The sequence below is a fragment of the Heterodontus francisci genome, chromosome 16, assembly GCF_036365525.1.
Source record: "Heterodontus francisci isolate sHetFra1 chromosome 16, sHetFra1.hap1, whole genome shotgun sequence".
Lineage (NCBI taxonomy): Eukaryota > Metazoa > Chordata > Chondrichthyes > Heterodontiformes > Heterodontidae > Heterodontus > Heterodontus francisci.
In genome coordinates this window covers 78,357,247-78,382,081 of record NC_090386.1, presented here as the reverse complement: position 1 = coordinate 78,382,081, position 24,835 = coordinate 78,357,247, and the positions used below count along the sequence as shown (strand labels likewise).

Sequence of the window (24,835 nt, the reverse complement as noted above, 5' to 3'; positions counted from 1 at the left end):
AGCGTGGACATCAAGATTGCAATTCTACCTACATTTTTTTCCCTCCTAAACCAGAGGGCTAAAGTCAATTAAATTAAAAGCAAAATACTGCGGATGCTGGAAATCTGAAATAAAAACAAGAAATGCTGGAACCACTCAGCAGGTCTGGCAGCATCTGTGGAAAGAGAAGTAGAGTTAATGTTTCGGGTCAGTGACCCTTCTTCGGAACTAGCAAATATTAGAAATGTCAAAGGTTATAAACAAGTGAGGCGGGGGTGGGGCAAGAGATAACAAAGGAGAAGGTGTAGATTGGATAAGGCCACATAGCTGACCAAAAGGTCATGGAGCAAAGGCAAACAATATGTTAATGGTGTGTTGAAAGACAAAGAATTAGTACAAATAGGGTGTTAACAGACTGAAGGTTGAACAGCAGCAAGTCCAAACATGAAAAAAAAAGTGGGTAAGCACACTGAACAAACTAAGATGAAATGAAATAAACATGAAAAAAATGTTGTAAAAAAAGAAAAAGTAACTAAAAATAAAAGTAAAATGGGGGGCCCGTCATGCTCTGAAATGATTGAACTCAATGTTCAGTCCGGCAGGCTGCAGTGTGCCTAATCGGTAGATGAGATGCTGTTCCTCGAGTTTGCATTGATGTTCACTGGAACACTGCAGCAATCCCAGGACAGAGATGTGAGCATGAGGGAGTGTTGAAATGGCAAGCAACCGTAAGCTCAGGGTCCTGCTTGCGGACTGAGTGGAGGTGTTCCGCTAAAGTCAATTGTCAGCCTCTGTTGCCACTTTGGATCAGATCAGTTGCCTTGGGAAAGAGTGCTCAATAACTAAAAGGGTTTTTGAAATAGTTTATTCCTTGCGTGCAATAACTTAAATGCCCTCTTTTCAGGTCTTATGTAAACTGAGGCTAAATGCAGTACAATGGAAGTGAATGTAGAATTCAAAAGAGAGAAGTCACCATGTGACACATCAATCAAATTAGCATTACAACTGCAATTCAATGGGGAAAAATAAATTATCTCAACAATCATGTACAGAAACAATTCGTGATTTTGTTCATTTGTAGAAAAATATAGCGATATCAGTAAGGTTTAATCATTTTTGTTTAATTGCACAGAAAAGGAACATGAACTGGCAAAATGACCTTCCTCCCCTTCCCCTCCCCAAAATTTCAAAAACCTTTCCATTCTGAACATAAAATTTATACGCAGCAGAAATGTGTGCAATTACATACAAAGGTGAGTTTTATTAAGGTTTTCAAAATGCAAAGATTGCAAGTTTTCTTGTAAAAAATAACAAAAGAAACCAGAGCTGAAAATCAATATATTCTCTGCTTAGGCCGTGGGAGTGTGTACACCATGTCAAAAGTACCAGAATAGCCAAAACATTACATACACGACACATTGTTTTTAAAATGAAAAAATGGCATTTCAGTATATATTACAGGCAATAGAAAATCAGAGTTTCAAAGGAAAGAAATTATTAAAATTATCACTTTAGTAGCTGTTTTGCTGGTTTACCCAGCCTGAAATTCAAAACTTGAACAGTATATTTTCCCCCTAAAATCTTGTAATACTGTATATTATATACAAAGGACAGATTGAAACTATTCCACTGTTGAGTCCAGTGTCTTTATATTAATTTACTCAACAGGTTGGAATTCTCCCCCAATTCATGGGAAGATGTTCCCCCCTCCCCCCCCCCAGTCATTACAAACTTTATTATTCTTTCCCCTTACACACTTGCTTTACTCCATACACATACTCAAGATTTTGTACAGTCTTGTGGTCACAGTGAAGGAAGGGCAAGTGAAAGGCCTATGATTCCTAGTAGGCGGCATCGCCAAACGCAGTTAGTTGCTATTAAATAACAAATTCATTTTGCACAAAATGATTATTCACACTCACTAGGAATTCACAGGGAAATATTCACAAGATTTTCAGTTGTACAATTTCTTGTCCACTTTTCCAAAATGCAAACTCATGCAGTGATTACTGTTCGCTCATAATCAGTCAGAAGATGAAACCAAAACCTATGCGATGCATTATTCCTTTAGGTGACTGTATGCTGTTCAGGCTGAAACCCACATTAAAGCATGTAAGCGAGTGTACAATTTGGCTGTTAACAGGCAAAATTGCTCAGTTGAAATGGGTGTATATGACGACAAGTGTAAAGAGGTTTGGAATTTTCAGTTTCAACACGAACAGTCCTTTATCAGCTTTCCAACTCAGCCAAGTCTCCATCTGTTTGTGTGTTCATCTAAAGAGTTAAAGGAAAAGCCTGTTCTTCCCAACCTGCAGCCAAAGCAACTGAAAATATCTTCTTCAATTTTTAAGATGACAACTGTTAATGTAGGCAATGTGCTGATACTGGCCTACAAACTTAATCAATAGTAAGAATGGCTGGTGCAGGTACAACACCATTCTTCACAGGAGTGTAGAGAAATCCAGGAACTAATGCAACCAAAGTGAAAGGGTATCAAGTAGTTTGGACCGTAAAAATGTTGAGTATTTTTATTCGGAATTTCTAGGACCTTGTACGTTTTTCTAGATTATCACAGCATCTGATAGTATCAAAACTTTAGAGATGTCACCTTATAAATGGCATGTTACAGCAAGTACCACATACATTGAAGGAGATTTCTTAAAGAGACATCAATAAAGCTCATCTCTATATTATTGCATTTTAAAGGATCTTTGCTTTTATAATGCAGTCCAATGCATCTTTTGTACCCAAAAGCAATAGTCCTTCCATACCCCCTCACCCCATGTTAGAAAGGTCTAACAGCAATGAGTTGACAATCATAAAAGTAAATTGCCACTGCTCATCCAAGAGGCTCGCAACCACAAGTGAAAATTAATCTTCACTTCATGAAGCATATGTTAGAACGTTCTGCAAGAAATGGAGGAAACCCCCCCACCGCCCTCCCACCTAATATGCAACTCATATAGTCTGCAACATAGTGAACCTATACTGCAGCCTGTGGAAAGATATCATCTCAAAATGCAAGGCCTTGAAACCCCTGAATAATTAATGGATCTATATGAAATTCCTTTCCTATTCTAACAGTGTTAACTGGTTTAAAATAAAGTGGTTAACATCTCCATTAATTCACATACATGTGGTACAGATAAAGGAATTTCATATAAATGCATATTTGAATATTCACACAACATAATTTCAATGGCCAAAGTTTTTTACAAATTTGACTTCAAAATAAGCAAAAAAGTTATTGAAGCTAGATTGTTTGTTTGAAAAACAAATATCTTATCATAACACTCTAAATATCTCGTATGTATAGTGACATCAATTAGGTATCTATAATAAGTATCCATGTTTGGCACCTCAAGTTACTCTGCCTGAGAAACAGAACTGTTCGTTTCATGTTCAGGATGACCACCAGAGGGAAGTCTTGAAGACAACTAAATGCAATGGGTTGATTTAGTACAAGACTATGAAAGTGAAACTGTGGTGCATGTCTTACTATTGTAAAATACACCTTCTACTAACCAACAGGAATAATAGTATCTCAGCAAACTAACCAACACACTTTTTTTTCTTAAGAGCAAACTTTTCTCTTGCTTGTTCACATTATTGCTATATAAGTCATAAAAGATGGCAACTTAACCAGTGTTTCAGTTCCTTTCATCAAAACAAAACATTATATACACAAAGTACTGTAGGGGAGACAAAAATACTGAAATAGTTCATGTTTTACCAACATATTGATTAGAATCAATTCCCATGATTCATATAAAATGGATTAAAATATAAATAATATTGGATGGTAATAAAAGGCAAGTTGTACCACAAATTAGTGAAAAGGAAATGTGCAAAATATCTGAATGCTGTTGCAATTTCCAGTTAAGTGAATTGTAGATAAATATGTTTTTTTTCCCTAGAAGAACTAGCCTAGCACCACATGCACAAGAGATATTTCTGGTTTGCTTTAATCCTAGGTAGGGTTATTATATTTCCTCAAACTACAAAGCTTAATTTTTAAAAAAATAACTTCTGCAAAGTAAGACATACATCATTCTCGATTTGTTTTTGCTGGTAAACAATAGAAGGGACAGTCAATAAAATCTGGACACAATTGAAGAGTAATTACGGAGACAGAATTCCTTGTTTGCTGTTTTGGCTTTGCTTTGCTTGCACCAGGAAATTCTTCATTATCTCTTTAGTCGGAATATTACCTATCAAAAGGTGATGAAATGCAAATTAAATACCTATAGTGCCTCATCATCAACATCATCTATACAATCTGTAGAACAATATGCAGAAATGAGTTAGTGCACAGTGTACAGGAATTCCAGTTATTAAGCAGATTTAAGGGCTGTGTGCAGCTAGGCTTAGTGAATTTCTGCAATCGAAAGCTGCACAATGTCTCTGGTGTTGTACGTAGTGGCTGGGCCTATAGGTTTTCGCCAGGCTGATACTGAGGTTCTGTGGAAGTAAAGTAATCTTCTAGGAAGGACTGTAAATACTCAAAGGTTGGCCTCTCTTCTGGCTCCTTCTTCCAACACTGTATCATGAGATCATGAAGAGACTCGGGACATTCAGGTGAGCACGGCATTCGATAACCACGTTCTACCTGATCCAACACCTCCCGATTTACCATTCCTGCCAATCAAAACAAATTTACACAAGTAAGAGTTCAATATCGAAGCAATCTGCTTTTGGGAAATAATCCCTCTTAGAGGGAAGAATATTAGTTACATGATCTTGTGTTTAACAAGACTCATGTATTGTTCTACAATTCATTCAAAGCAGCCCTAAAGAGCCATCATACTACAACTCCCCTGCCCTTCAATACAGTCTGCATTCACCTTGAATCATGATGATTTATCTGAACTGATTGCAGTCTTCCAGTGTTTATATGTAATGCCTGGCCAGATTCAGTTCAGTGCACACTAATAAATAACCAGCCCATCAAAGTGCTTATTTTTTGTTTCATGCATAAAATAAACAGAAGATATCCATTAGAGAGTTACACCAAACTGATGTGAATCACCTGCTTCACTGCTCAGGCCACCTACAAAGACAAGAAGTGAAGTTCAGATTCCAAACAATGACTGGAGAAGTCAGCTGGGACCACTTATCATTAACTATTTAACCAGGCACAGACTCAGCTGTACACCAATTGTCTGCTCTGCTTATCCAAATAACAGCAATTGTTTTTCAAAAGTAATTAGTTGGATATGAAGCACTTTGAGAGATCTAATAAGGCATTATGTAAATACAAACTTTTTTTTCATAAATTGGAAATTCAGAAGAGCAAATCTGCAGCTGTAATATTAAAAACCCCTGCTAAATAAGAAAAATTTTGCACCAGTAGCTGAACAATAACCATACTCTTTTATTTATTCAATCTACCTAAACTCAAGAGTGACTTACTGTGTAACAAGGCAATAATTTCTTGGATGAAGCAGTTAGCAGGGAGCTTACATATTGTATCCAAATAGAGAGCTAACCCAGTACAGACTGGGCACTTACAGAAAATATCTATAAAGCACTGGCTATTATGGAGTATAGAGGAGCTGTGAGTGAGTCAGTTGTGCTCTAATATTGTAGCAAAAAGTGCTCTAATAGTTGAAGTGCGGCCCAACGTTTCCACTAATATTTTAAATCAAACAAAGGTAACAAAAACTGTGACAATATTTACATATTTGAAAAACTCGAGAATTTTTTTACTCACTTCACCAACTGTACAACTAGGCTAAACCACCTAACCACACCTTCTTAGTAAACCTTTTGTAAAACACATTCCTGATTCATAAGAATATTTACACATTAAAAATGTATTTGCATTGCTGGTGTGAAAAGGCTGCTAGATGGGAGAGGTCAGATTTTGGTCTCAAAGTATTAGTAGTTTGGGTGTGATTTGAGAATGGATTGCAGTTGGGAAAGATTTTGGCCTGAATCATGTTATTTATGACCAGCTTTTGCATTCACCCGTGCAGCATTACCTTTAGTCGCACTCATTTTCAAATAAAGATGTTACTTCATCAGATTTATTGCCCATAAACATATGTGGCTTTGTGATGCCGTAAAATTCATGTTAAAGTCATTGCAATCAATAAAAAAAAGGAATTAAAAACCGACTGTAAGATGTCAAAACACAGTGTGCAGAAATTAATCTAGAGTAACTTTTCTTTCGTTTCTGTGCAGCTCACATGCCACCCAAATCAGAATGAATATTGCAGAGCAGTGGCTTCGCCCATAAATCATTACTATTCGACAAATGCAAAGCCTAAAATTAAAACATTACAACTATTCAAACAGTTAGCTCAGGACCAGAAGGTGACATGGTTGCTGGTGGGTGCGGGTGCAGCGAATCATGATGCCTAACTCATCATGACTGTTCAGGGCAAGCTTGATGGATTAGCTAGTCTTTTTCTGTCCATCTTTGTCATATGTTTGTAGGTGTACATTTTAAATTGCAGCTCAAACAAATAATTCAGCACTGAGTAATATTCCCCCCACCCTTGTTTTCTTTCCTGAAGGCATTGACACCTTGCTGAAGTGCAGCTGTATGGATGATGAGTTGGTCTCCTGCACTATGCCCAAGTTGCCATTACTCATTGAGCCTTGATAGTTGAGCAGGATATGCAATTGTGAAGAGACAGTGGAGTGCAGACTACTCCAGTTCTAGAATCCACACAAATGTACTCCAGAAGGGTCACCATATAGCAAACAGGACTGGAAACTCAGGCTGATTTTTCCTTTCCTGAGTTCAGGGACTCAGATTCCAATTGCAGTTCTCTGCCATCCTTGGCTGAGATCAGCCAACTCAACATGCAACAAAAATGTTTTCCACAATTGGCTAGTGCCATGGTATAAACAGGAAGAGCGCAGAACTACTCTTTGGCAAAATCGACCAATGTAACAACTCAGTTCAAATGCTGATTCTCCTGTGCTATTTACTTGGGTTAGTTTTATCCAGTGGATTTAGTAGACAGAACTCAATGGTGCACCACTTATACTGTCCATGCTTAGCACTGACAGTGGCCTGTAACAAGCAAATAGTGCTAACCATTTCACGTGAGTCAGTTACAAAGGCATTGTTTATAATGTATTAAACACAGCAACTATTTTGGAAAATTCAATGAGTGCTTACTTATCAAATTAAAAGGCTGCATGCATTTCAAGCAAGGTTCGGTCTTCAAGCAGTTTCAAACAGCTGTTCACAACTTGTCAAAGTTAGTGATGAGATTCTGGGTGCAACTACTAATAATTAGAAGAGGCAGCTGCTTCGTAAGATTTCCTGGTTTTTTTTGAAGAACATTTTGGTTACTTACCTTTTTGGTTTTACCATCCACTGTAGAGTTTGATTGATCTGAGTTTGATTGTATTAGTCTGTCCACTGATCTGTGTTCACTGTGTTTGATTGCTTAAGCCTATGGTGGAGCTGAAGAGTTTGAAACGGAAACTAAAAAGAGCCAGAGCTAAAATGTTCTACTAGACACAGACTGTTCGGAAGAAGACAATGTACTGAGATCATATAGAGCTGAGATATTTTCAAGTGCTGTAAAAAACCATTTGGTGATTTAATACAAGTGTGATATCTGCATTGTGCTGAGATAAATCAGATATACATAATATATCCAGCAACCCGGCATAAACATAACATCCACCATGTATGGTGGGCAAATCATGCTGATACCAATGTGCCAACAATAAGCTGTATAACTTTCATAAATGTATCCAGGAAAACCTGCTGCTCTGCTGCTTTCAGGATTATTGGTTCGTGTACAAATAACAAGTAAAACATTTTGTAATTTGGGATTTACCTGGATATGGCACCCTGCCCTTTGTAGCTAGTTCAGTCATCAGAATTCCAAATGACCACACGTCTGATTTTATGGTAAAACGCCCATACAGCGCAGCTTCAGGAGCTGTCCATTTGATTGGGAATTTGGCACCTGAATCAAATAAAAACAAATGAATAAAGAAAATCATCAGGAACACACAAGTATTTTCAGTATGATATTTAACCTCCACCTGAAATTCTAGAACAAGCAGACCGAGCTTTGGTTTAACATCTCATCCAAAGGGTGGCACCTCTGACAATTCAGCACTCCTCACTATTATAGTGGAGTGTTAAGCTAATTAATGTGCTCAAGTACTGGATCAGGGTTTGAACCTATAATCTTCCAGCTCATAGATGGCCAACCTGTAGCCCTCAAGGCTTGGTAAACTGGTTCTTGAAACCAGCTAACTCAGTCCTATTTTCACAACATTTCTTTTTCACTAATTTGTCCTGTTTGAGCTCCTATAGGGTTAACTGCTGATATGTAGCAAGAAGGGGCAAAGCAGTTACTTCTTTTATATAAAAATGAGGCCATTTTGGTATCTGTCATTTGCTCTGTTTAGCTTTACTGTTTGGATATACAGATTTTGTATTAAGAAATCAGGGTGCAAGACCAAGATCATTAGTGCAGTACATCACCAAAGCTGGGGAAGAAAGAAATTCTACAATCTACTGTCCAGATTCTCAATGCATATTTTGTATAAATTATTAATTTTCCTTAATGGAAACAAGCAATTTACCTTGTTTCACATAATACTATTTCATTTATCCAGCAATCATTATCATCTGCTTTTTTCAAGACAGAGATTGGTTGAGATGTGAAATACAGTTGCAGAATTCACAAGATTTTAATAAATCATTTCATTTTACAGAGTGAAATCTTGATAAGATCAGGCTATTGGAACAAGATGAAATTGTGGCTTAAAGCAATGTGTGACATTATCTAGTTTAGTTCTGCTGTAGCCTTGAGGCAAATGTGCATTAAAATTCAGCTTTTTCGTCTGGCATATTAACCAACTTGATCCAATTAAGCACAGTGCAGTCAAAAATGGTAGTAGAAGGAATTGAGGAAAAAGGCAAGAGAAAGAACACAATATGGGACAAGATTGGTTTATGATCTTTTATCCCTGGGGTCAGAGTTTGAATCCAGGCCAGACTACTGGAATAAGTGAAAGTTTCCTATCTCCACAGTTATATTTTGTAGCCTCAGTTAAGCTCTTAGTGGATTTGGGTGGGTCCAAAGGACAAACTGCCTATGATCAGCAATAAATTGGGAATCTCAAACAGAGAGGCAGGTTTGAGCAAAATAAAATTCACATTGGTTTGATTGAGGGTGATTTTCTGAGGCTGGAAGCCAAGATCAATGAAGCATCATATCTTATAAAATCCTGGACGCAAGTATGATGTCAATGCTTGTGAGTTTCTTAACTGAGTATTAGGGAATATCACGATTCCAAATCATGAATCTCAAACTCTATATTAGTTACATTGCATACATCCATAATCTTTCAAAATTATGAACTACGAGTATTTGAATCTGATAGGATATTTCAGATACATTAATAATTGTAGTCAGTTGTACCAGTTTTAATCATCCAGCACTAACCTTGCCGGGCTGTGTATTCATTGTCTTCAATCAATCGAGCCAGACCAAAGTCAGCAACCTTACACACGAGGCTTTCACCCACAAGAATGTTAGCTGCTCGTAAGTCTCTGTGAACATAATTCATCCTTTCTACATATGCCATGCCAGCTGCGATCTGTAAAATCAGAAGTAATGCAGCACTGAACTCAACACATAGAAAATGGAGAATAGTAATGCAGCACTGAACGCAACACATAGAAAATGGAGGAGAATCAAATTTTGTTTGCTTTCTGGTGTCACATCCATTGTTCTAGAAATATGACATCTGCTGTACTGCTCTGAAATATGAAGCACGTAAACCCAAGTGTCCCTCCCTCACTGGGGACACAGACAAAGATCTGTGAAAAGTCTGATGCAAAGAAAACTGTGTATCTAAGTGCAAAAAGAAGAATTGCTATGAAGTTTTGGGGGCCAAAATTTTATAATAAGTTTGTAAATACATTGCATGCTGCTCATGGTATGAAGCTTTACAAACAATAATTTCAGTATGTATCTAATTGCTGTGCATATCTTTGATTTAGACAACCATCCATGTACAGCAACAAGATAAATAGAGTGACCAGCAAGTGATTAAGGTGGGAGGAGGAAGAAAAGACATTCTTGGATATTTAGCATTGGTCAGATATTGGAAAGAAGCCTACCTTTTGGCAAACATATAAAATATTTCCAGCTTGGAGGGAGGAGGAAGATTTAGAATGACTTACTGGTGAATAAATACCACTTGTATCAAGTGGAAGTAACTGACTTGCTGCTTGGGGAAATGAACTGACTTGCTGCTTAGCTATTTCTGTAATATATTCTTCTTTGAAATATATTATATATTATTGCTATCATTCTTGCACAGGTGCACCTTAGCATCAGCACAATAGCAGTATTAGAGAACAAACATTTTGTAGCTTTACAGTTGATGACAGCATTTAGCACTTACTGGCCATGTGTTAATAAACAAAGCTGGACTCTACTGTCCCTTAATGCGTCCCATACCCACCTCTGAATGGCAACATTTACTGGATAAATGTGACACCACTGCTTCCACAGTCATCTAGTTGATTCTATTAATGTCCATTAATGAATCTGAGGGCAGTTTTACAGTGAAATCCCAAAGTGGCCCAAGTCCATTTATTTCAGAAAAAATGAAATTTAACAGTACCCCAATAGATTAGTGGGTAAATTCTGTGAGTCATACAGACCAGGGAGGCCACATTACTTGGCTTGTTACATGAGCTTCAACACTATCTTCCCGCCACCAATCTAAAAGCTAGAAATAGTAACTGCTTATAGAAAACAATGAATAAAAATCTTTCGTATATTTTCAAATAATGCAAGATCCTGCTCATCAGAATGACTCAACTCCAGTTTCAGAAGAGAAAGCCAGTTTAGTTTTGAAATGATTTCTCTGATATTCAACAAATGTTAAGGATCCCTCTGGCTATACATTTTTTCTATCTGAACTCAACTGCACTCTCCCTTTAGAAAGTTATTCAACAGTCAGCTGCACTTTGATATAACAGTCAACATTACTTGTCCAAATGACTCTTATTGCTCATCTGGATATCTAGATGTAAAAAACTTTTACATGCTAAATTGCATTAAAGAATGCCCGTCCTGCCCAGATTTATATTTTTCATTAAATGCTTCTTACCGCCCAGAGATAGAGGTAATGGGGTGAAATAAAATAAATGTATAACTTTTTCTTTAAGAAAAAAAAATTGCTATCAAAAATCACTCGGGGTAAGATCAAGGTTATAAACTATCTTTGAACTCACTGGTTTCATAAGAATGAGATGGTATTTGCCATTCTTTGTAAAACTGAGCATTTTTTTCGAAATCATGGGTACACTGGGATAATGAGGATCAAATGCAGGAAAGCCTTGCTAATTAAACAAATGAGATGCAGTCTGAAGCCAGAGTCTTCTACTTTGAGATAATTTTCCCTTAAACCACTTCTTGACATTTGCATTCATTAGATTTAACTGACAGTTACCTACAAGATTAACCAAATGCAATGAAGTCTGAAATATATTTAAAAAATCAACTCGCAATGGAGAACCACAGAAAGCTTTACAGCAAGGTTTTCTACTTAACACTGCTGTGTAAATTCAGGAAAAAAATTGTCACATTAATAGGTTTTTTCCCTTGCCCCAATAATAGCAGCTGAGTTGGAGCCAGATGCCCTCCAGCTGTTCTTTGATGTCTAGGGGGATGTGATTATGGGTGGATTGACCCCAAAGTATTGAGGTCTGTTGTGGGAGATGTTTATCAATAGATTATCATGCTATTAAATAGTATTGTGCATTCAAAAAACTATCCATGAAGTTCCATAAGACCTTTAAAAATCATTTTTTTTTATTAGTAATAAGTTAGCACTAACCTGAGCAGCCATATCAACCAGCTGTGGAAGCCTCAAGTATTTTCCCATCTCACCTTTAAGGAAATCCAATAAACTTCCTGTAATAGTAAACCATTCAAAAGATAAGAAATCTGTAACACTTTACGCTCCAACTTGGATTACTTTCTATGATATTCTGTTCTAATCCTGTATCTGTGTGATTCACAAAAGTGTGTTATAGGGCAACAAAGCAGACATTTTTTAATGCTCAGCAAGATGAGGGATGTCACCACCAAGCATTCTGAGGTCTGGTATAGCACATCTAGATGTTTCACTCCACTTAGCTACCAGGTATGCCTCAGCCCTCAACCTCAGAAGAGCCCGACTGCACATTGCACCATTTTTTCTATTCCCCACACCAAGCAACCTTTGGTCTCTCAGAATGTCTCTCTTAGCATTCACGTTAGGCCTTTATAGACAGCAGATTAAAAAGACTTCCGTTCCATCAGCAAAGGCTGGATTTGACCCCAACCTCCAGAGGCGAAAGGTCAGTAACTAACCCACAGTGCCACCCAGTTCCCTCACAAAACAGACTTCTACAAAGTTATCCCATAAAACAACGGGCCAGTTTTAGCATTAAACAGAATTTGACAGACAGCCTATGCTGTACACATGCTTTGTTATTGACATGATATACACAGGACTACAGTTTATATTCAGCATGAAGACAGCAGCACACCTCCCTCCAACAGCACACTATAAAAATAGAGCAGGAAAATTCAGCAGCTCTGCCAGTACCCAGGACCATACTGTTCATGTGTCAGAAAAGTGGAGTTTAGGAGTGAGGAAAGCGCAGGCCTCTTTCTCTTGGCTCTGCATAAAGACTAAAACAATATGCTGACATTTTTTTTAAATAGACATTTGTTTTTCCTTCTAATAGTATAGCCCAGTTTGGGCTGTTCTTCCCACCACTGTCAAAGCTATTGAGATCTCAAACTCTTACTGTTTGTTTTTAGAATTGGGTGCGTTAGAAAGCTGAGAGGAAAACTTGGAGGTCATGGGTCCACACTCAAGTGTGATTATCCTAGAGTTCAAGTATCAGTGCCAAAAAGATATTTTTCTGACAGTACGGGCTGGATTTTATGAGCCCGCCACTCAAAAAATGGCGGCCCATCCCAGTGGACCGCACGCCAAAGAGCCGCCGCAATCTCCTGCGTGGCAGCTCATTTAAATAGTTGGGCCAGCCCGCCCCCCGCAATCAAGTGGAGTGGGGGGAACTGTCCATCCCCGGCAATGGCATCAGCTGCCATTTATAAAGGGCAGCCAGCCCTGTCAGCATATTTAAATTTTTAAAGTACCCCCCCAAAATTATATAAATTTCTACCACCCTTTCCCAACCCCTCAATAACAATTACAATAACAATTTTCCCTTCCCCCAAAACACATCTTTTACATCTGACCTTCCCCCCACAAACTGCACAAAGTTTAAAGTTCACCCTTCCCATCCCCTACACCCATTACATGCATTTGACCCTGTCCACCCGCACTGAAAATATTAACTCCTCTCCCCTCCGCACCAGTGGGGCGCCACATTTCCCCGGATGGGGATTTGAAGGCACGGTAGTGCCGGCCGCTGCGCCGAAGATTGCGGCGAGCCCTCAAGATTGCAGGTAAGTATAAGTTAATTCATTCATTTTATTGATTTGAATATTTTAATTGTGGTCCTGTCGCCCAGCAGCAGTGGAGGCCGCAATAGAGCTTCGCCGCCACTGGGAGGATTGGGCCAGGCCCTCCTGGCATCGAGGTCTGTGGCGGGCCTCATCCGGATCCACCTTCAACCCCAGACCCGGCATGGAACCCGACACTGGGGGACAACAAGATCCAGCCCTACTTATTCATATCCTGCTAATCTTCCCTGTTAAGCTAAAATAGGCAACAATACTTGAGCAAAATTGAAAGTAAAACCATGAAATTTCCCTAAATCCAAATCAATATTAAATCCAGTTTCATTTTATAAAGGGAAGTTTATTTCCATAACTAGTTGAAACTCAGCTTTTTGAAACAGACTGGGAGGCCTTGAAGTAAAACCTACGATGGCACCAAAAGACAGAAAAGACAAGTTAATAACTTCAGTCCAAGAAGCATGAAGATTAATTTCCTGCCTTCTTCACTGCCCAATGGCCTCTAAATGGGTGATCATCAGTGGTATATAATATAATCTTAATACTTCTTTACCCAAAGAATGCGAGAATGCAGAACTTGCTACCACAGGGAGGGGCTGAAGCAAATAGTATAGATGCAAATAAGGGGAAGCTAGAAAAGCATTTGAGGGATAAGGGAATAGAGAGTTACGATGATAGATTTAGATGAGGAAAGCTAGGAGGTGGCTCGAGTGGAGCATAAACTCCGGCATGGACTAGTTGGGTGGAATGGCCTGTTTCTGTGCCCTATATCCTGTGTAATCCTATGTTGTTCACTACAACACGTGACCCAAGCATCAATAATGCATAAGCCTTCTCTTTTTGCAATCAATTATTAAAGTTCTTCAGATCAACTGAGGACAGCAGCAGTATTTTTGTGCTGAAATATTTCATAAATATATGCAACAGATACAAATCAATTAAAGCTGCTGTTATATTGGGTTTAGTGAGGCACCAGGGCGACCAGTCTTCCCAACCACTGAACTTTGTAAAATCAAAAAGTTTACTTTAAGGTGCTGTTTCTGAGAGTCTCGAATGCCGGAAGCTGGCAACCTTAGCATTCCACTTAACCCAATATAAAAACTGTTTTGAACCTGCATGCTCCTTCCCTAACACTTACCATGCTTATCAGAAACTCATTCATATGGAGGTTGTGATTTTGTCAGCACATTGGAGACAGGCTGGAAGGGGCAGGAAAATGGCAGTGAATGGCGCCAGGACAGAAGCCTGATGTGTTTAAGCTGCTAGGGGAGCAGCCCAGAGGCAGCCAGCAGGCAGGAAGAGGCCACGTTTGAAGGCGGCAGAATGTTCATTCAGCCTGTGAAATAAATGGCCAGCGTTTATCAGCGTTTTTCCATTTTGCAAGGGAGGCATGAGACCCTTGGCAATTTGCTATGGGCTTCATTCACTTAGGCCTCAAGACCTCCAGTGAGGAGGAGCAGAAAGTTGAAGCCACAGGCCGCAGGGCAGCAGCACCCTGAGAAGCACTGGGATCATTAGGTTGGAAGGGGACAGGGAGGAGGAGGGCACAGATGGGCACGCAACCAGCCTCTTGCATGCAGAAGACGCTACCCACCAGAGAGGGTGTACTAAAAGACGCGCTGCTTCTTGCAAATGTCAGAGCAGCAGTGTCACTGAAGACTGCGCCTCTCCAGGGAGGTGGTAGCCGAACTGTGCAATGGGAAGTGGTGGGCACCCATTGCCTGTGGCGTTGAAGGTCACCATGGCGCTGAATTTCTATGCCTCAGGATCATTCTTGGTATCTGTTGGAGATATGTGTGGGATCTCCAGTCTGCAGCTCATTGTTGCATCAAGATGGTCACCAATGCCACGTTCAAGCGGGCCAGCCAATACGTGCGATTTCGCAATAATCCGGACAGTCAGGCTGAGAGGGCTGTAAGATTTGGGGCCATCACTGGATTTCCCCAGGTGCAGAATGTCATTGACTGCATACAGACTAGGCAGCAGTGTTTACCAACAGGAAGGGCTTTTCCTCGCTCAATGTACAACTGGTCTGTGACCACCGCAAACAGATCCTTCAGGCCTGCACAAGGTTCCCAGGAAGCCTATATACCAACACAGTCCCAGATGCCCGACCATTTCAGGCCCCCCATGCGCCTTCAAGGACGGATACTGGATGACAAGGGCTACCCACTAAAGAGATGGCTACTTACACCTGAGCAGAACTGAAGCACAGATGCAGACGAGAGATACAACAGTTGACATAGGAGGACTCGAGTGACCATTGAACAAGTCGTAGGGCTTCTGAAGATGCAGTTTAGATGCCTGGATAGATCTGGTGGAGCTTTCAATATGCCCTAGCAAGGGTTTCATGGATCGTGGTGGTGTACTGTGCTCTACAAAACCTGGCACTAGAGGGGAGAAGCTTTGAATAATGAGGACATCCTGTAGTGCAATTCTGCCTCCGATACTGAGGATATGGAGGAGGATGGTGACCAAGTGCAATATGAAGATGGCCTTGAGGGACTGTGGCAAGGTGCAATGAGATACGCGCAAGGGAGGCTCGTAAATCAATAATACACACACGTTTCTCATGAGCCTTCCTTACACACCCGTGCAATCAAATAAACCTGCCACCTTCTCTAGCCCTGTTGCCCTTTCCTTGAATGCCCGTACCATCTTTCATCACATGAGGCAATGGCATGGGGAATGCATTGACCTCATTCGGTGTGGTCCTTCCCATCACATCCTTTGCAAGAGCTAGCAAACAGTTAATGGCCCAGTAGTGTATAAATAATTAAAGGATTCCTTTTGTGGTGCAGCATACCAGAATTCTTTAAAGAAAAATTAACAACAAAGGTGACAACTAATTACATAATATAACCCCGTGAAACCCTAGTGCAGCTAGCTGAACTTTCTCAGGCACTTGTGGGTGCTCCGATGTGGTGCACCCCTGCACTGTCAAATGAGGTGGAGGAAGGTTGCTGCTCTGTGGCTTTCAATAGCCATGGCAGTCATCCTCTGGCCGTCCTAGGTCTTGAGGGCCCAGGCATATTGGGGCACATTGCACAGGTGTATCAACTACCTGGGGTTTACCATTGACCAGAAACTGAACTGGAGCAGCCAGATAAATACTATGGCTACAAAAGCAGGTCAGAAGCTAGGAATTCTGCGGTGAGCAACCCACCTACTGACTCCCCAGTGCCTGTCCACCATCTACAAGGCACAAGTCAGGAGTGTGATGGAATACTCTCCACTTGCCTGGATGGGTGCAGCTCCAACAACACTCAAGAAGCTCAACACCATTCAGGACAAAGCAGCCTGCTTGATTGGCACCCCATCCACCACCTTAAACATTCACTTCCTTCACCACTGATGCACAGTGGCAGCAGTGTGTGCCATCTACAAGATGCACTGCAGCAACTCACCAAGGCTCCTTCAACAGCATCTTCCAAAACCGCAACCTCTACCACCTAGAAGGACAAGGGCAGCAGATGCATGGGAACACCACCACCTGCAAGTTCCCCTCCAAGTCACACACCATCCTGACTTGGAACTATATCGCTGTTCCTTCACCGTCGCTGGATTGAAATCCTGGAACTCCCTCTCTAACAACACTGTGGGTGTACCTACGCCCCAAGTGCTGCAGCGGTTCAAGAAGGCAGCTCATCACCACCTTCTCAAGGGCAATTAGGGATGGGCAATAAATGCTGGCCTAGCCAGCGACACCCACATCCCATGAATGAACAAATTAAAAAAAAGCCTCCTCTGTCTTCACGGCTTCCTGAAGAGTTGGCGTAATTGTCAAAGGGGCTAAGGACCTGCCGTCCATGCTCGGAGCGCTCTGAGAGGAGCCCCAGATGCTTCAGATAGCCGCTCCTCTTCCCTTTCACTGAACACTTGGCCCTCCCTGCTCACCTGAGGAGATTGAGGACCTGGCGATGACACCTGGCATCTCGTCCCCATCTCGCCCAGCCATTGCTCCATAGAACTCGTGGAGGAGGCAATGGCATACAGGTCTACACACATGGCTGCACTCATGGCCTGGATGGACTCCTTCATCCTGGAAGCTCTGCCAGATGCTCATGCACCTCACGCTACAGCTCTAGCATCTGCCACATTGTTGATGACTCCAGAGACATGCCATCAACTTGAAGCTCAGCATCGGCGTGCCCGCCAACAGTCCTCAGAGTGTGTTACCTCAGCTGTCACTGCCTCCATCAGCTGCTCAGGTGCGGCCGTGCTGTCCTCACCAGATTGTGTCTCCATTGCTACTCGTGCACGACTATCACTGTGAGAGTATCTGCACTGGTGGAGGGTGCAACAGAATGATGTGATGGTGCATCCTCTGAGGTCTCTTCCTCAGAGGTGAAAGGCTGTCCCGCAGGCTCAGCAGCTGGCTGCTCTTATCCATGACCTGTGAGAGAGAGGAGTGATGATCAGCGGTGCATATACGAGCACTATGCTTTGTGCTCACTACAGGGTCTCTTGTGTCCATCCATTAGTCCACTCACTCTCTCGGGGCTCCAATCTGTCTTACCATCAGTGATTGCCTGCCATGCCTCCATGCCTGCCTGTTCCAATGCCTCTTGCCCCATTGGCATGAGGATCGCCAAGTATGGCACAGCTCCTCCAGTTCTTGATCTATCTCTCTTCTCCTTCAAGCACATATATTTCTATTGGTACTCACCCAGCAAAGACACACATGTTGGTGGAAGCCTAATTGTCCATCATGGTGCCACAGGGATACCTCCTGCATGTGGACATTCAGTACTGGCAGTGCAAAAGCCAACTCTGACTGACTGGTGTCCTCCACAGAGAGGTTAACATGCACCTGACAGCCAACGCTGATGGTTGGACATTGGGCAGGCAGCCCCTTCTCCAATTTCATATTCATCTTTAGTCACATATAAGGCAGCAAGCTTAATATTATGCGTTGCATTCACCTTGTCAGAATGCATCAGGTCATTGATCCTCTTTCAACACTGCAGCTACGTAGGTGGGACCACCCCACGACGGCTCACCTCCTCTGCTATCTCCATCCATGCCTGTTAGGTTTGACGAACTGGTCTCCTCCTCTGGTCCTGAGGGAACAGGACTTCCCTCCCAGCCTATGCAGCTGGAAGGAGCACCTCCAGGGAGGCATCAGAGAACCTGGACATCACCCTTGCTCAGCCTTTTGCCATGTAACAATTTCTGCCATTGCAGGGCTCCCTCGCTGTTCCCTCCAGGGCTGCTGCCTTTAAAAGTACTACTGCCTGCCATTTAAAGATGGCGCCAGTCTTGCCTACACTGGTACTTCCTCCCATGCCTCCTAACTGGCCGGCTCCCATGCCTGCCAGCTGTTAATTGAACATTGCACTCCCACTTCCACCCCCACCTGGACAGCATCCCCACTTGCTTTAGGTCCCAATGTCAGGACTTCATACGAAGATAAGAAATAGAAACCGGAGTAGACCATACGTCCCGGCAAAACTGCTCTGCCATTCAGATGATCATGGCTGATCTTGGGCCTCAACTCTACTTTCCCACCCACTCCCTATATCCCTTGCTTCCCTGAGACACTAAAAATCTGTCTAACTCAGCCTCAAATATTTTCAATGATGGAGCATCCACAACATTCCGGGGTAGAGAATTCCAAAGATTCAAAACCCTTTGAGTGAAGAAATTTCTCCTCACCTCAGTCCTAAATGATTGACCACTTATCCTGAAACTCTGCTCCCTTGTTCTAGAATCCCCAGCCAGAGGAAACAACCTCTTAGTATCTACCCTGTCACACCCTTTCATAATCTTGAATGTTTCAATGAGATCACCTGTCATTCTTCTAAACTCCAGAGAATATAGGCCCAATTTACCTAGCCTCTCATCATAGGGCAACCCTCTTATCCCAGGGACTAATCTAGTGCACCTTCGATGTACTGTCTCCACTGCAAAAATATCCTTCTTTAAATATGGAGACCAAAATTGCACACAGTATATCAGGTGCAATCTCACCAAAGCCCCGTATAATTGTAGCAGGACTTCTTCATTCTTGTACTCCAATCCCCTTGCAATAAAGGCCAACATGCCATTTGCTCTCCGAATTCTTGCTGTACCTGCATGCTAGCTTCTTGTGTTCCTTGTATGAGCACACCCATGTCTCTTTGAACATCAAGATTTACAGGTTTCAAGTCTTTTAATATTCTGCTTTTCTATTCTTACTACCAAAGTGAATAACCTCACATTTTCCCACATTATACTCCATCTGCCACCTTGTTGCTCACTCACTTAACCTTATATCTCTTTGTGGCCTCTTTGTGTCTTCCTCACAGCTTACATTTTCACCTAGCTTTGTATCCCAGCAAGCATAGACATATTACTATCATGTCAACTTGCTTTGTTGAATGATAATTTCCTTTAATCCACTGACTGGAGATCTGAATTTATGTTTTTTAAAAAGAAATTTCAAAAAGAACAGATAAAAGATGTCTTAGAAACATAGAAAATAGGAGAAGTAGGCCATTCGGCCCTTCGGGTCTGCACCGCCATTCAGAAAAGATCACGGCTGATCGTCTAATTCAGTATCCTGTTCCCGCTTTCTCCCCATGTCCCTTGATCCCTTTGGCATTAAGAAGTATATTTATCTCCTTCTTGAATTATATTTAATGACTTGGCCTCCACTGCCTTCAGCAAGAGAATTCCACAGGTTCACCATTCTCTGGGTGAAGAAATCTCTCCTCATCTTGGTTCTAAATGGCATACCCCGTTTCTTGAGACAGTGACCCCTGGTTATGGACTCCCCAGACATCGGGAACATCCTCCTTGCATCTAGCCTGTCTAGTCCTGTAAGAATTTTATAGGTTTCTATGAGTTTCCCTCTCATTCTTCTAAACTCTTGTGAATATAGACCTTGTCGACCCAATCTCTCCTCATACATCAATCCTACCATCCCAGGAATCAGCCTAGTAAATCTTCTTTGCACTCCCTCCAAGGCAAGAACATCCTTCCTCAGATAAGGAGACCAAAACTGCACACAATACTCCAGATGTGGTCTCACCAAGGCCCTGTATAACTGCAGTAAGACATCCTTGCTCTTGTACTCAAATCTTCTTGCAATGAAGGCCAACATACCATTCGCCTTCTTAATTGCTTGCTGCACCTGAATGCTTGCTTTCAGCGACTGTTGTACAAGAACACACAGGTCCGTTGCACCTCCACCTTTCCCAATCTATCACCATTCAGATAATAATCTCCCTTTCTGTTTTTACAACCAAAGTGGATAACCTCACATTTATCCACATTATACTGCATCTGTAATGCATTTACCCACTCACCCAACTTGTCCAAATCACATTGGAGCCTCTTTGCATCCTCCTCACAGCTCACATTCCCCCCCAGCTTTGTATCGTCTGCAAACTTGGAAATGTTGCATTTAGTTCCCTCACTCAAGTCTTTAATATATATTGTGAATAGCTGGGGCCCAAGCAGTGATCCCTGTGGTACCCCACTAGTCACTGCCTGCCACCCGGAAAAAGATCTGTTTATTCCTACTCTCTGTTTCCTGTCTGTCAACCAATTCCCAATCCACGCCAGTATATTACCCCCAATCCCACGTGCTTTAACTTTGCACACTAACCTTAGCAATAACCTCATTACAGCCTTGGTTCAAACATGGACAAAAGAGCGGAACTCAAGAGGTGAGCTGAGAGCGACTGCCCTTGACATCAAGGCAGCATTTGACCGAGTATGGCATCAAGAAGCCCTCGCAAAACTGGAGTCAATGGGAATCAGGGGGAAAACCGTCCGCTGGTTCGAGTCATACCTAGCGCAAAGGAAGATGGCTGTGGTTGTTGGCGGTCAATCATCTGAGCTCCAGGATATCACTGCAGGAGTTCCTCAGGGTAGTGTCCTAGGCCCAACCATCTTCAGCTGCTTCATCAATGACCTTCCTTCAATCATAAGGTCAGAAGTGGAGATGTTCGCTGATGATTGCACAATGTTCAGCACCATTCGCGACTCCTCAAATACTGAAGCAGTCCATGTAGAAATGCAGCAAGACCTGGACAATATCCAGGCTTGGGCTGATAAGTGGCAAGTAACATTTGCGCCACACAAGTGCCAGGCAATGACCATCTCCAACAAGAGAGAATCTAACCATCTCCCCTTGACATTCAATGGCATTACCATCGCTGAATCCCCCACTATCAACATCCTCGGGGCTAACATTGACCAGAAACTGAACTGGAGTAGCCATATAAATACTGTGGCTACAAGAGCAGGTCAGAGGCCAGGAATCCTGCAGCGAGTAACTCACCTCCTGACTCCCCAAAGCCTGTCCACCATCTACAAGGCACAAGTCAGGAGTGTGATGGAATACTCAACACTTGCCTGGATGGGTGCAGCTCCAACAACACTCAAGAAGCTCAACACCACCCAGGCCAAAGCAGCCCGCTTGATTGGCACCCCATCCACAAACATTCACTCCCTCCACCACCGATGCACAGTGGCAGCAGTGTGTACCATCTACAAGATGCACTGCAGCAATGCACCAAGGCTCCTTAGACAGCACCTTCCAAACCCGCAACGTCTACCACCTCAAAGGGCAAGAGCAGCAGATGCATGGGAACATCACCACCTGCAAGTTCCCGTCCAAGTCACACACCATCCTGACTTAGAACTATATTGCCGTTCCTTCACTATTGTTGGGTCAAAATCCTGGAACTCCCTTCCTAACAGCACTTTGGGTGTACCTACCTCATATGGACTGCAGCGGTTCAAGAAGGCAGCTCACCACCACCTTCTCAAGGGCAATTAGGGATGGGCAATAAATGCTGGCATAGCCTGTGACGCCCACATCCCATGAATGAATAAAAAAAAAAACCTCTTATGTGGGACCTTATCAAAAGCCTTCTGAAAATCCAAATGTACGGCGTCCACTGGTTCTCCCTTATCTATTCTACTAGTTACATCTTGCATCTTTGCTAGCAGCTTATGACCACCTAATTTGCAACATTGTATCCTACATTGCAAGGCCTGTGTGATGGAAAATGAAAGGTCTGCTCATTCCAGCAAGAACCAAGACCCAGGAAGTTTAAGGGAACTGCTTGTTCTTTTTTTTTAGCAAGAAGAAATACCGTTAACTACTATGCTTGAATTAGTGAGTGAGTGTCATGTGACAAGCCCCTCCCTATCTGTGGTTTTAAGCTTGTGTTTCTCTGCAGCAGCAAGGAGAAGCATCTAGACTTTGACACATTGACCCCAAGTGGGGGTCTCTCTCCCTCTCCATTCTAGCTTACAAGCTTCGAACCCTGCCTATTGACTGACCACCTTTGCATACTCTGGCTACAATCAGAAACCCCACAGGAGGAAAACATCTGCATTGCTGTCTCCAAGAGACCCACCAAATCAGTCATCTATCTCTTGCCTCAGGAGCACCAAACCCCACAGACTACATACCTTTTTTCCTATGCACTCTAACTCCACCAACCTACCCTTCCTCACTCTGTTACCTATTTCTGTGTGAATCTCTAGTGTGTGAGTGAGTGTGAAAGTTGGCACATAGTTTATTATTTTAATTAGTTCGGTTTAAGTATAATAACGTTAACCTCTTTCTTTGTTAAACTCAAGAAAACCAGTCCAATTTGTTCTTGTTATGATCATAGCAAGTAAATAATCAAACACCGACTGAATTGGCCAGTACATCCACTTTAAAAAAGAATTAAATCTGTTGTGGTCAAAGAAGGAGAGGGAAAAGCGGGAAGTCCTTCGACCCCTCCTCACCTGACCATAACATTACTCTCTGTTTCTTCGTCTAAGTCATTAATATTGATTGTAAATAGCTGGGGCCCCAGCACTGCTCCTTGCGGCACTCCACTAGTTACAGCCAGCCAATGTGAAAATGCCCCATTTTTCCCTACTCTCTGTTGCATCTTATCAAATATCTTTTGGAAATTCAAGTTACTCCACTAGTTACATCCTCAAAAAAGTCTGATAATTTTGTCAAAACAGATTTCCCCTTTCGCAAAACCACATTGTTGTTAATACTTCCTTAAAAATAAATTCCAGCACTTTTCCAATGACTGGCTTCAGGCTAACTGTCATAGAGAGATACAGCTTGAAACAGGCCCTCTGGCCCACCGAGTCTGTGCTGACCAACAACCACCCATTTATACTAATCCTACATTAATCCCATATTCCCTACCACATGTTGCACCCTTGTTCAAAAAAGGGTGTAATTTTAAGCCCAGCAACTGCAGGCCAGTCAGTTTAACTTAGGTTGTGGGGAAACTTATAGAAACAATATTTCGGGACCAAATTAATCATCTTCTTCTTAGGCAGTCCCTCAGGAACGAGGATGACTTTCTGCCCCTCCAGGGGTGTGGGTCCTTCGGTGACTAAATAGTCCAATTCCTGTAGTTCCCCATTTTTTCTCTCCCTCCTTTCTAGAATAGCACTGTTACATTTGCTGGGACCATTCCAAAATCTAGGGAATTTTGGAAAATCATAGCCACACATTCACCATCTCTGCAACTAACTCTTTTCGCACCCTAGGATGTAGGCCATCATGTCCTGGGGATTTGTCAGATTTTAGTCCCTTGAGTTTCTCCAGTACTTTTTCTCTGCTGATATTAATTACCTTAATTTCCTGACTTTTGTTAGCCCCTTGGTTACCCTCTATTTCAGGTACGTAATTTGTGTCTTCTACTGTGAAGGGAGACACAAAATATTTGTTCAATTACTTTTTTTTAGTCATTCATGGGATGTGGGCGTCGCAGGCTAGGCCAGCATTTATTGCCCATCCCTAATTGCCCTTGAGAAGTTGGTGGTGGTGGGCTGCCTTCTTGAATCGCTAGTCCATGGGAGGTAGGTACACCCATAGTGCTGTTAGGAAGGGAGTTCCAGGATTTTGACCCAGTGACAGTGAAGGAACGGCAATATAGTTCCAAGTCAGGATGGTGTGTGACTTGGAGGGGAAAATGCAGGTGGTGGTGTTCCCATGCATTTGCTGCCCTTGTCCTTCTAGTTGTTAGAGGTCGCGGGTTTGGAAGGTGCTGTCTAAGGAGCCTTGGTGCATTGCCGCAGTGCATCTTGTGGATGGGACACACTGCTGCCACTGTACATCGGTAGTGGAGGGAGTGAATGTTTGTGGATGAGGTGCCAATCAAGCGGGCTGCTTTGTCCTGGATGATGTCGAGCTTCTTGAGTGTTGTCGGAGCTGCACCCATCCAGGCAAGTGAAGAGTATTCCATCACACTCTAGACTTGTGCCTTGTAGATGGTGGACAGGCTTTGAGGAATCAGGAGGTGAGTTACTTGCTGCAGGATTCCTAGCCTCTGACCTGCTTTTGTAGCCACTCTGCAATTTCCTCATTCCCCATGATAATTTCTCCTGTCTCTGCTTCACTTTTGCTTCTC

At 42.1% G+C, this 24,835-nt stretch overlaps 1 protein-coding gene across 7 annotated transcripts in view; it reads right to left on the bottom strand.

Moving 5' to 3' along the window:
* Window positions 1-1,084: 1,084 nt before the first annotated feature.
* Window positions 1,085-24,835, bottom strand: part of LOC137378217 (proto-oncogene tyrosine-protein kinase Src-like) — a 195,794-nt gene continuing 172,043 nt past the window's right edge. For all 7 annotated transcript variants that reach the window (XM_068048421.1, XM_068048420.1, XM_068048423.1 and 4 more), the window contains 4 exons: window positions 11,824-11,900; window positions 9,414-9,567; window positions 7,788-7,919; window positions 1,085-4,617 (listed from right to left, as the gene is read on the bottom strand). In XM_068048421.1, the coding sequence (XP_067904522.1) occupies window positions 4,409-4,617; window positions 7,788-7,919; window positions 9,414-9,567; window positions 11,824-11,900 (572 nt within the window). In that variant the 3' untranslated portion in view covers window positions 1,085-4,408. The remainder of the gene's footprint in view (window positions 4,618-7,787; window positions 7,920-9,413; window positions 9,568-11,823; window positions 11,901-24,835) is intronic.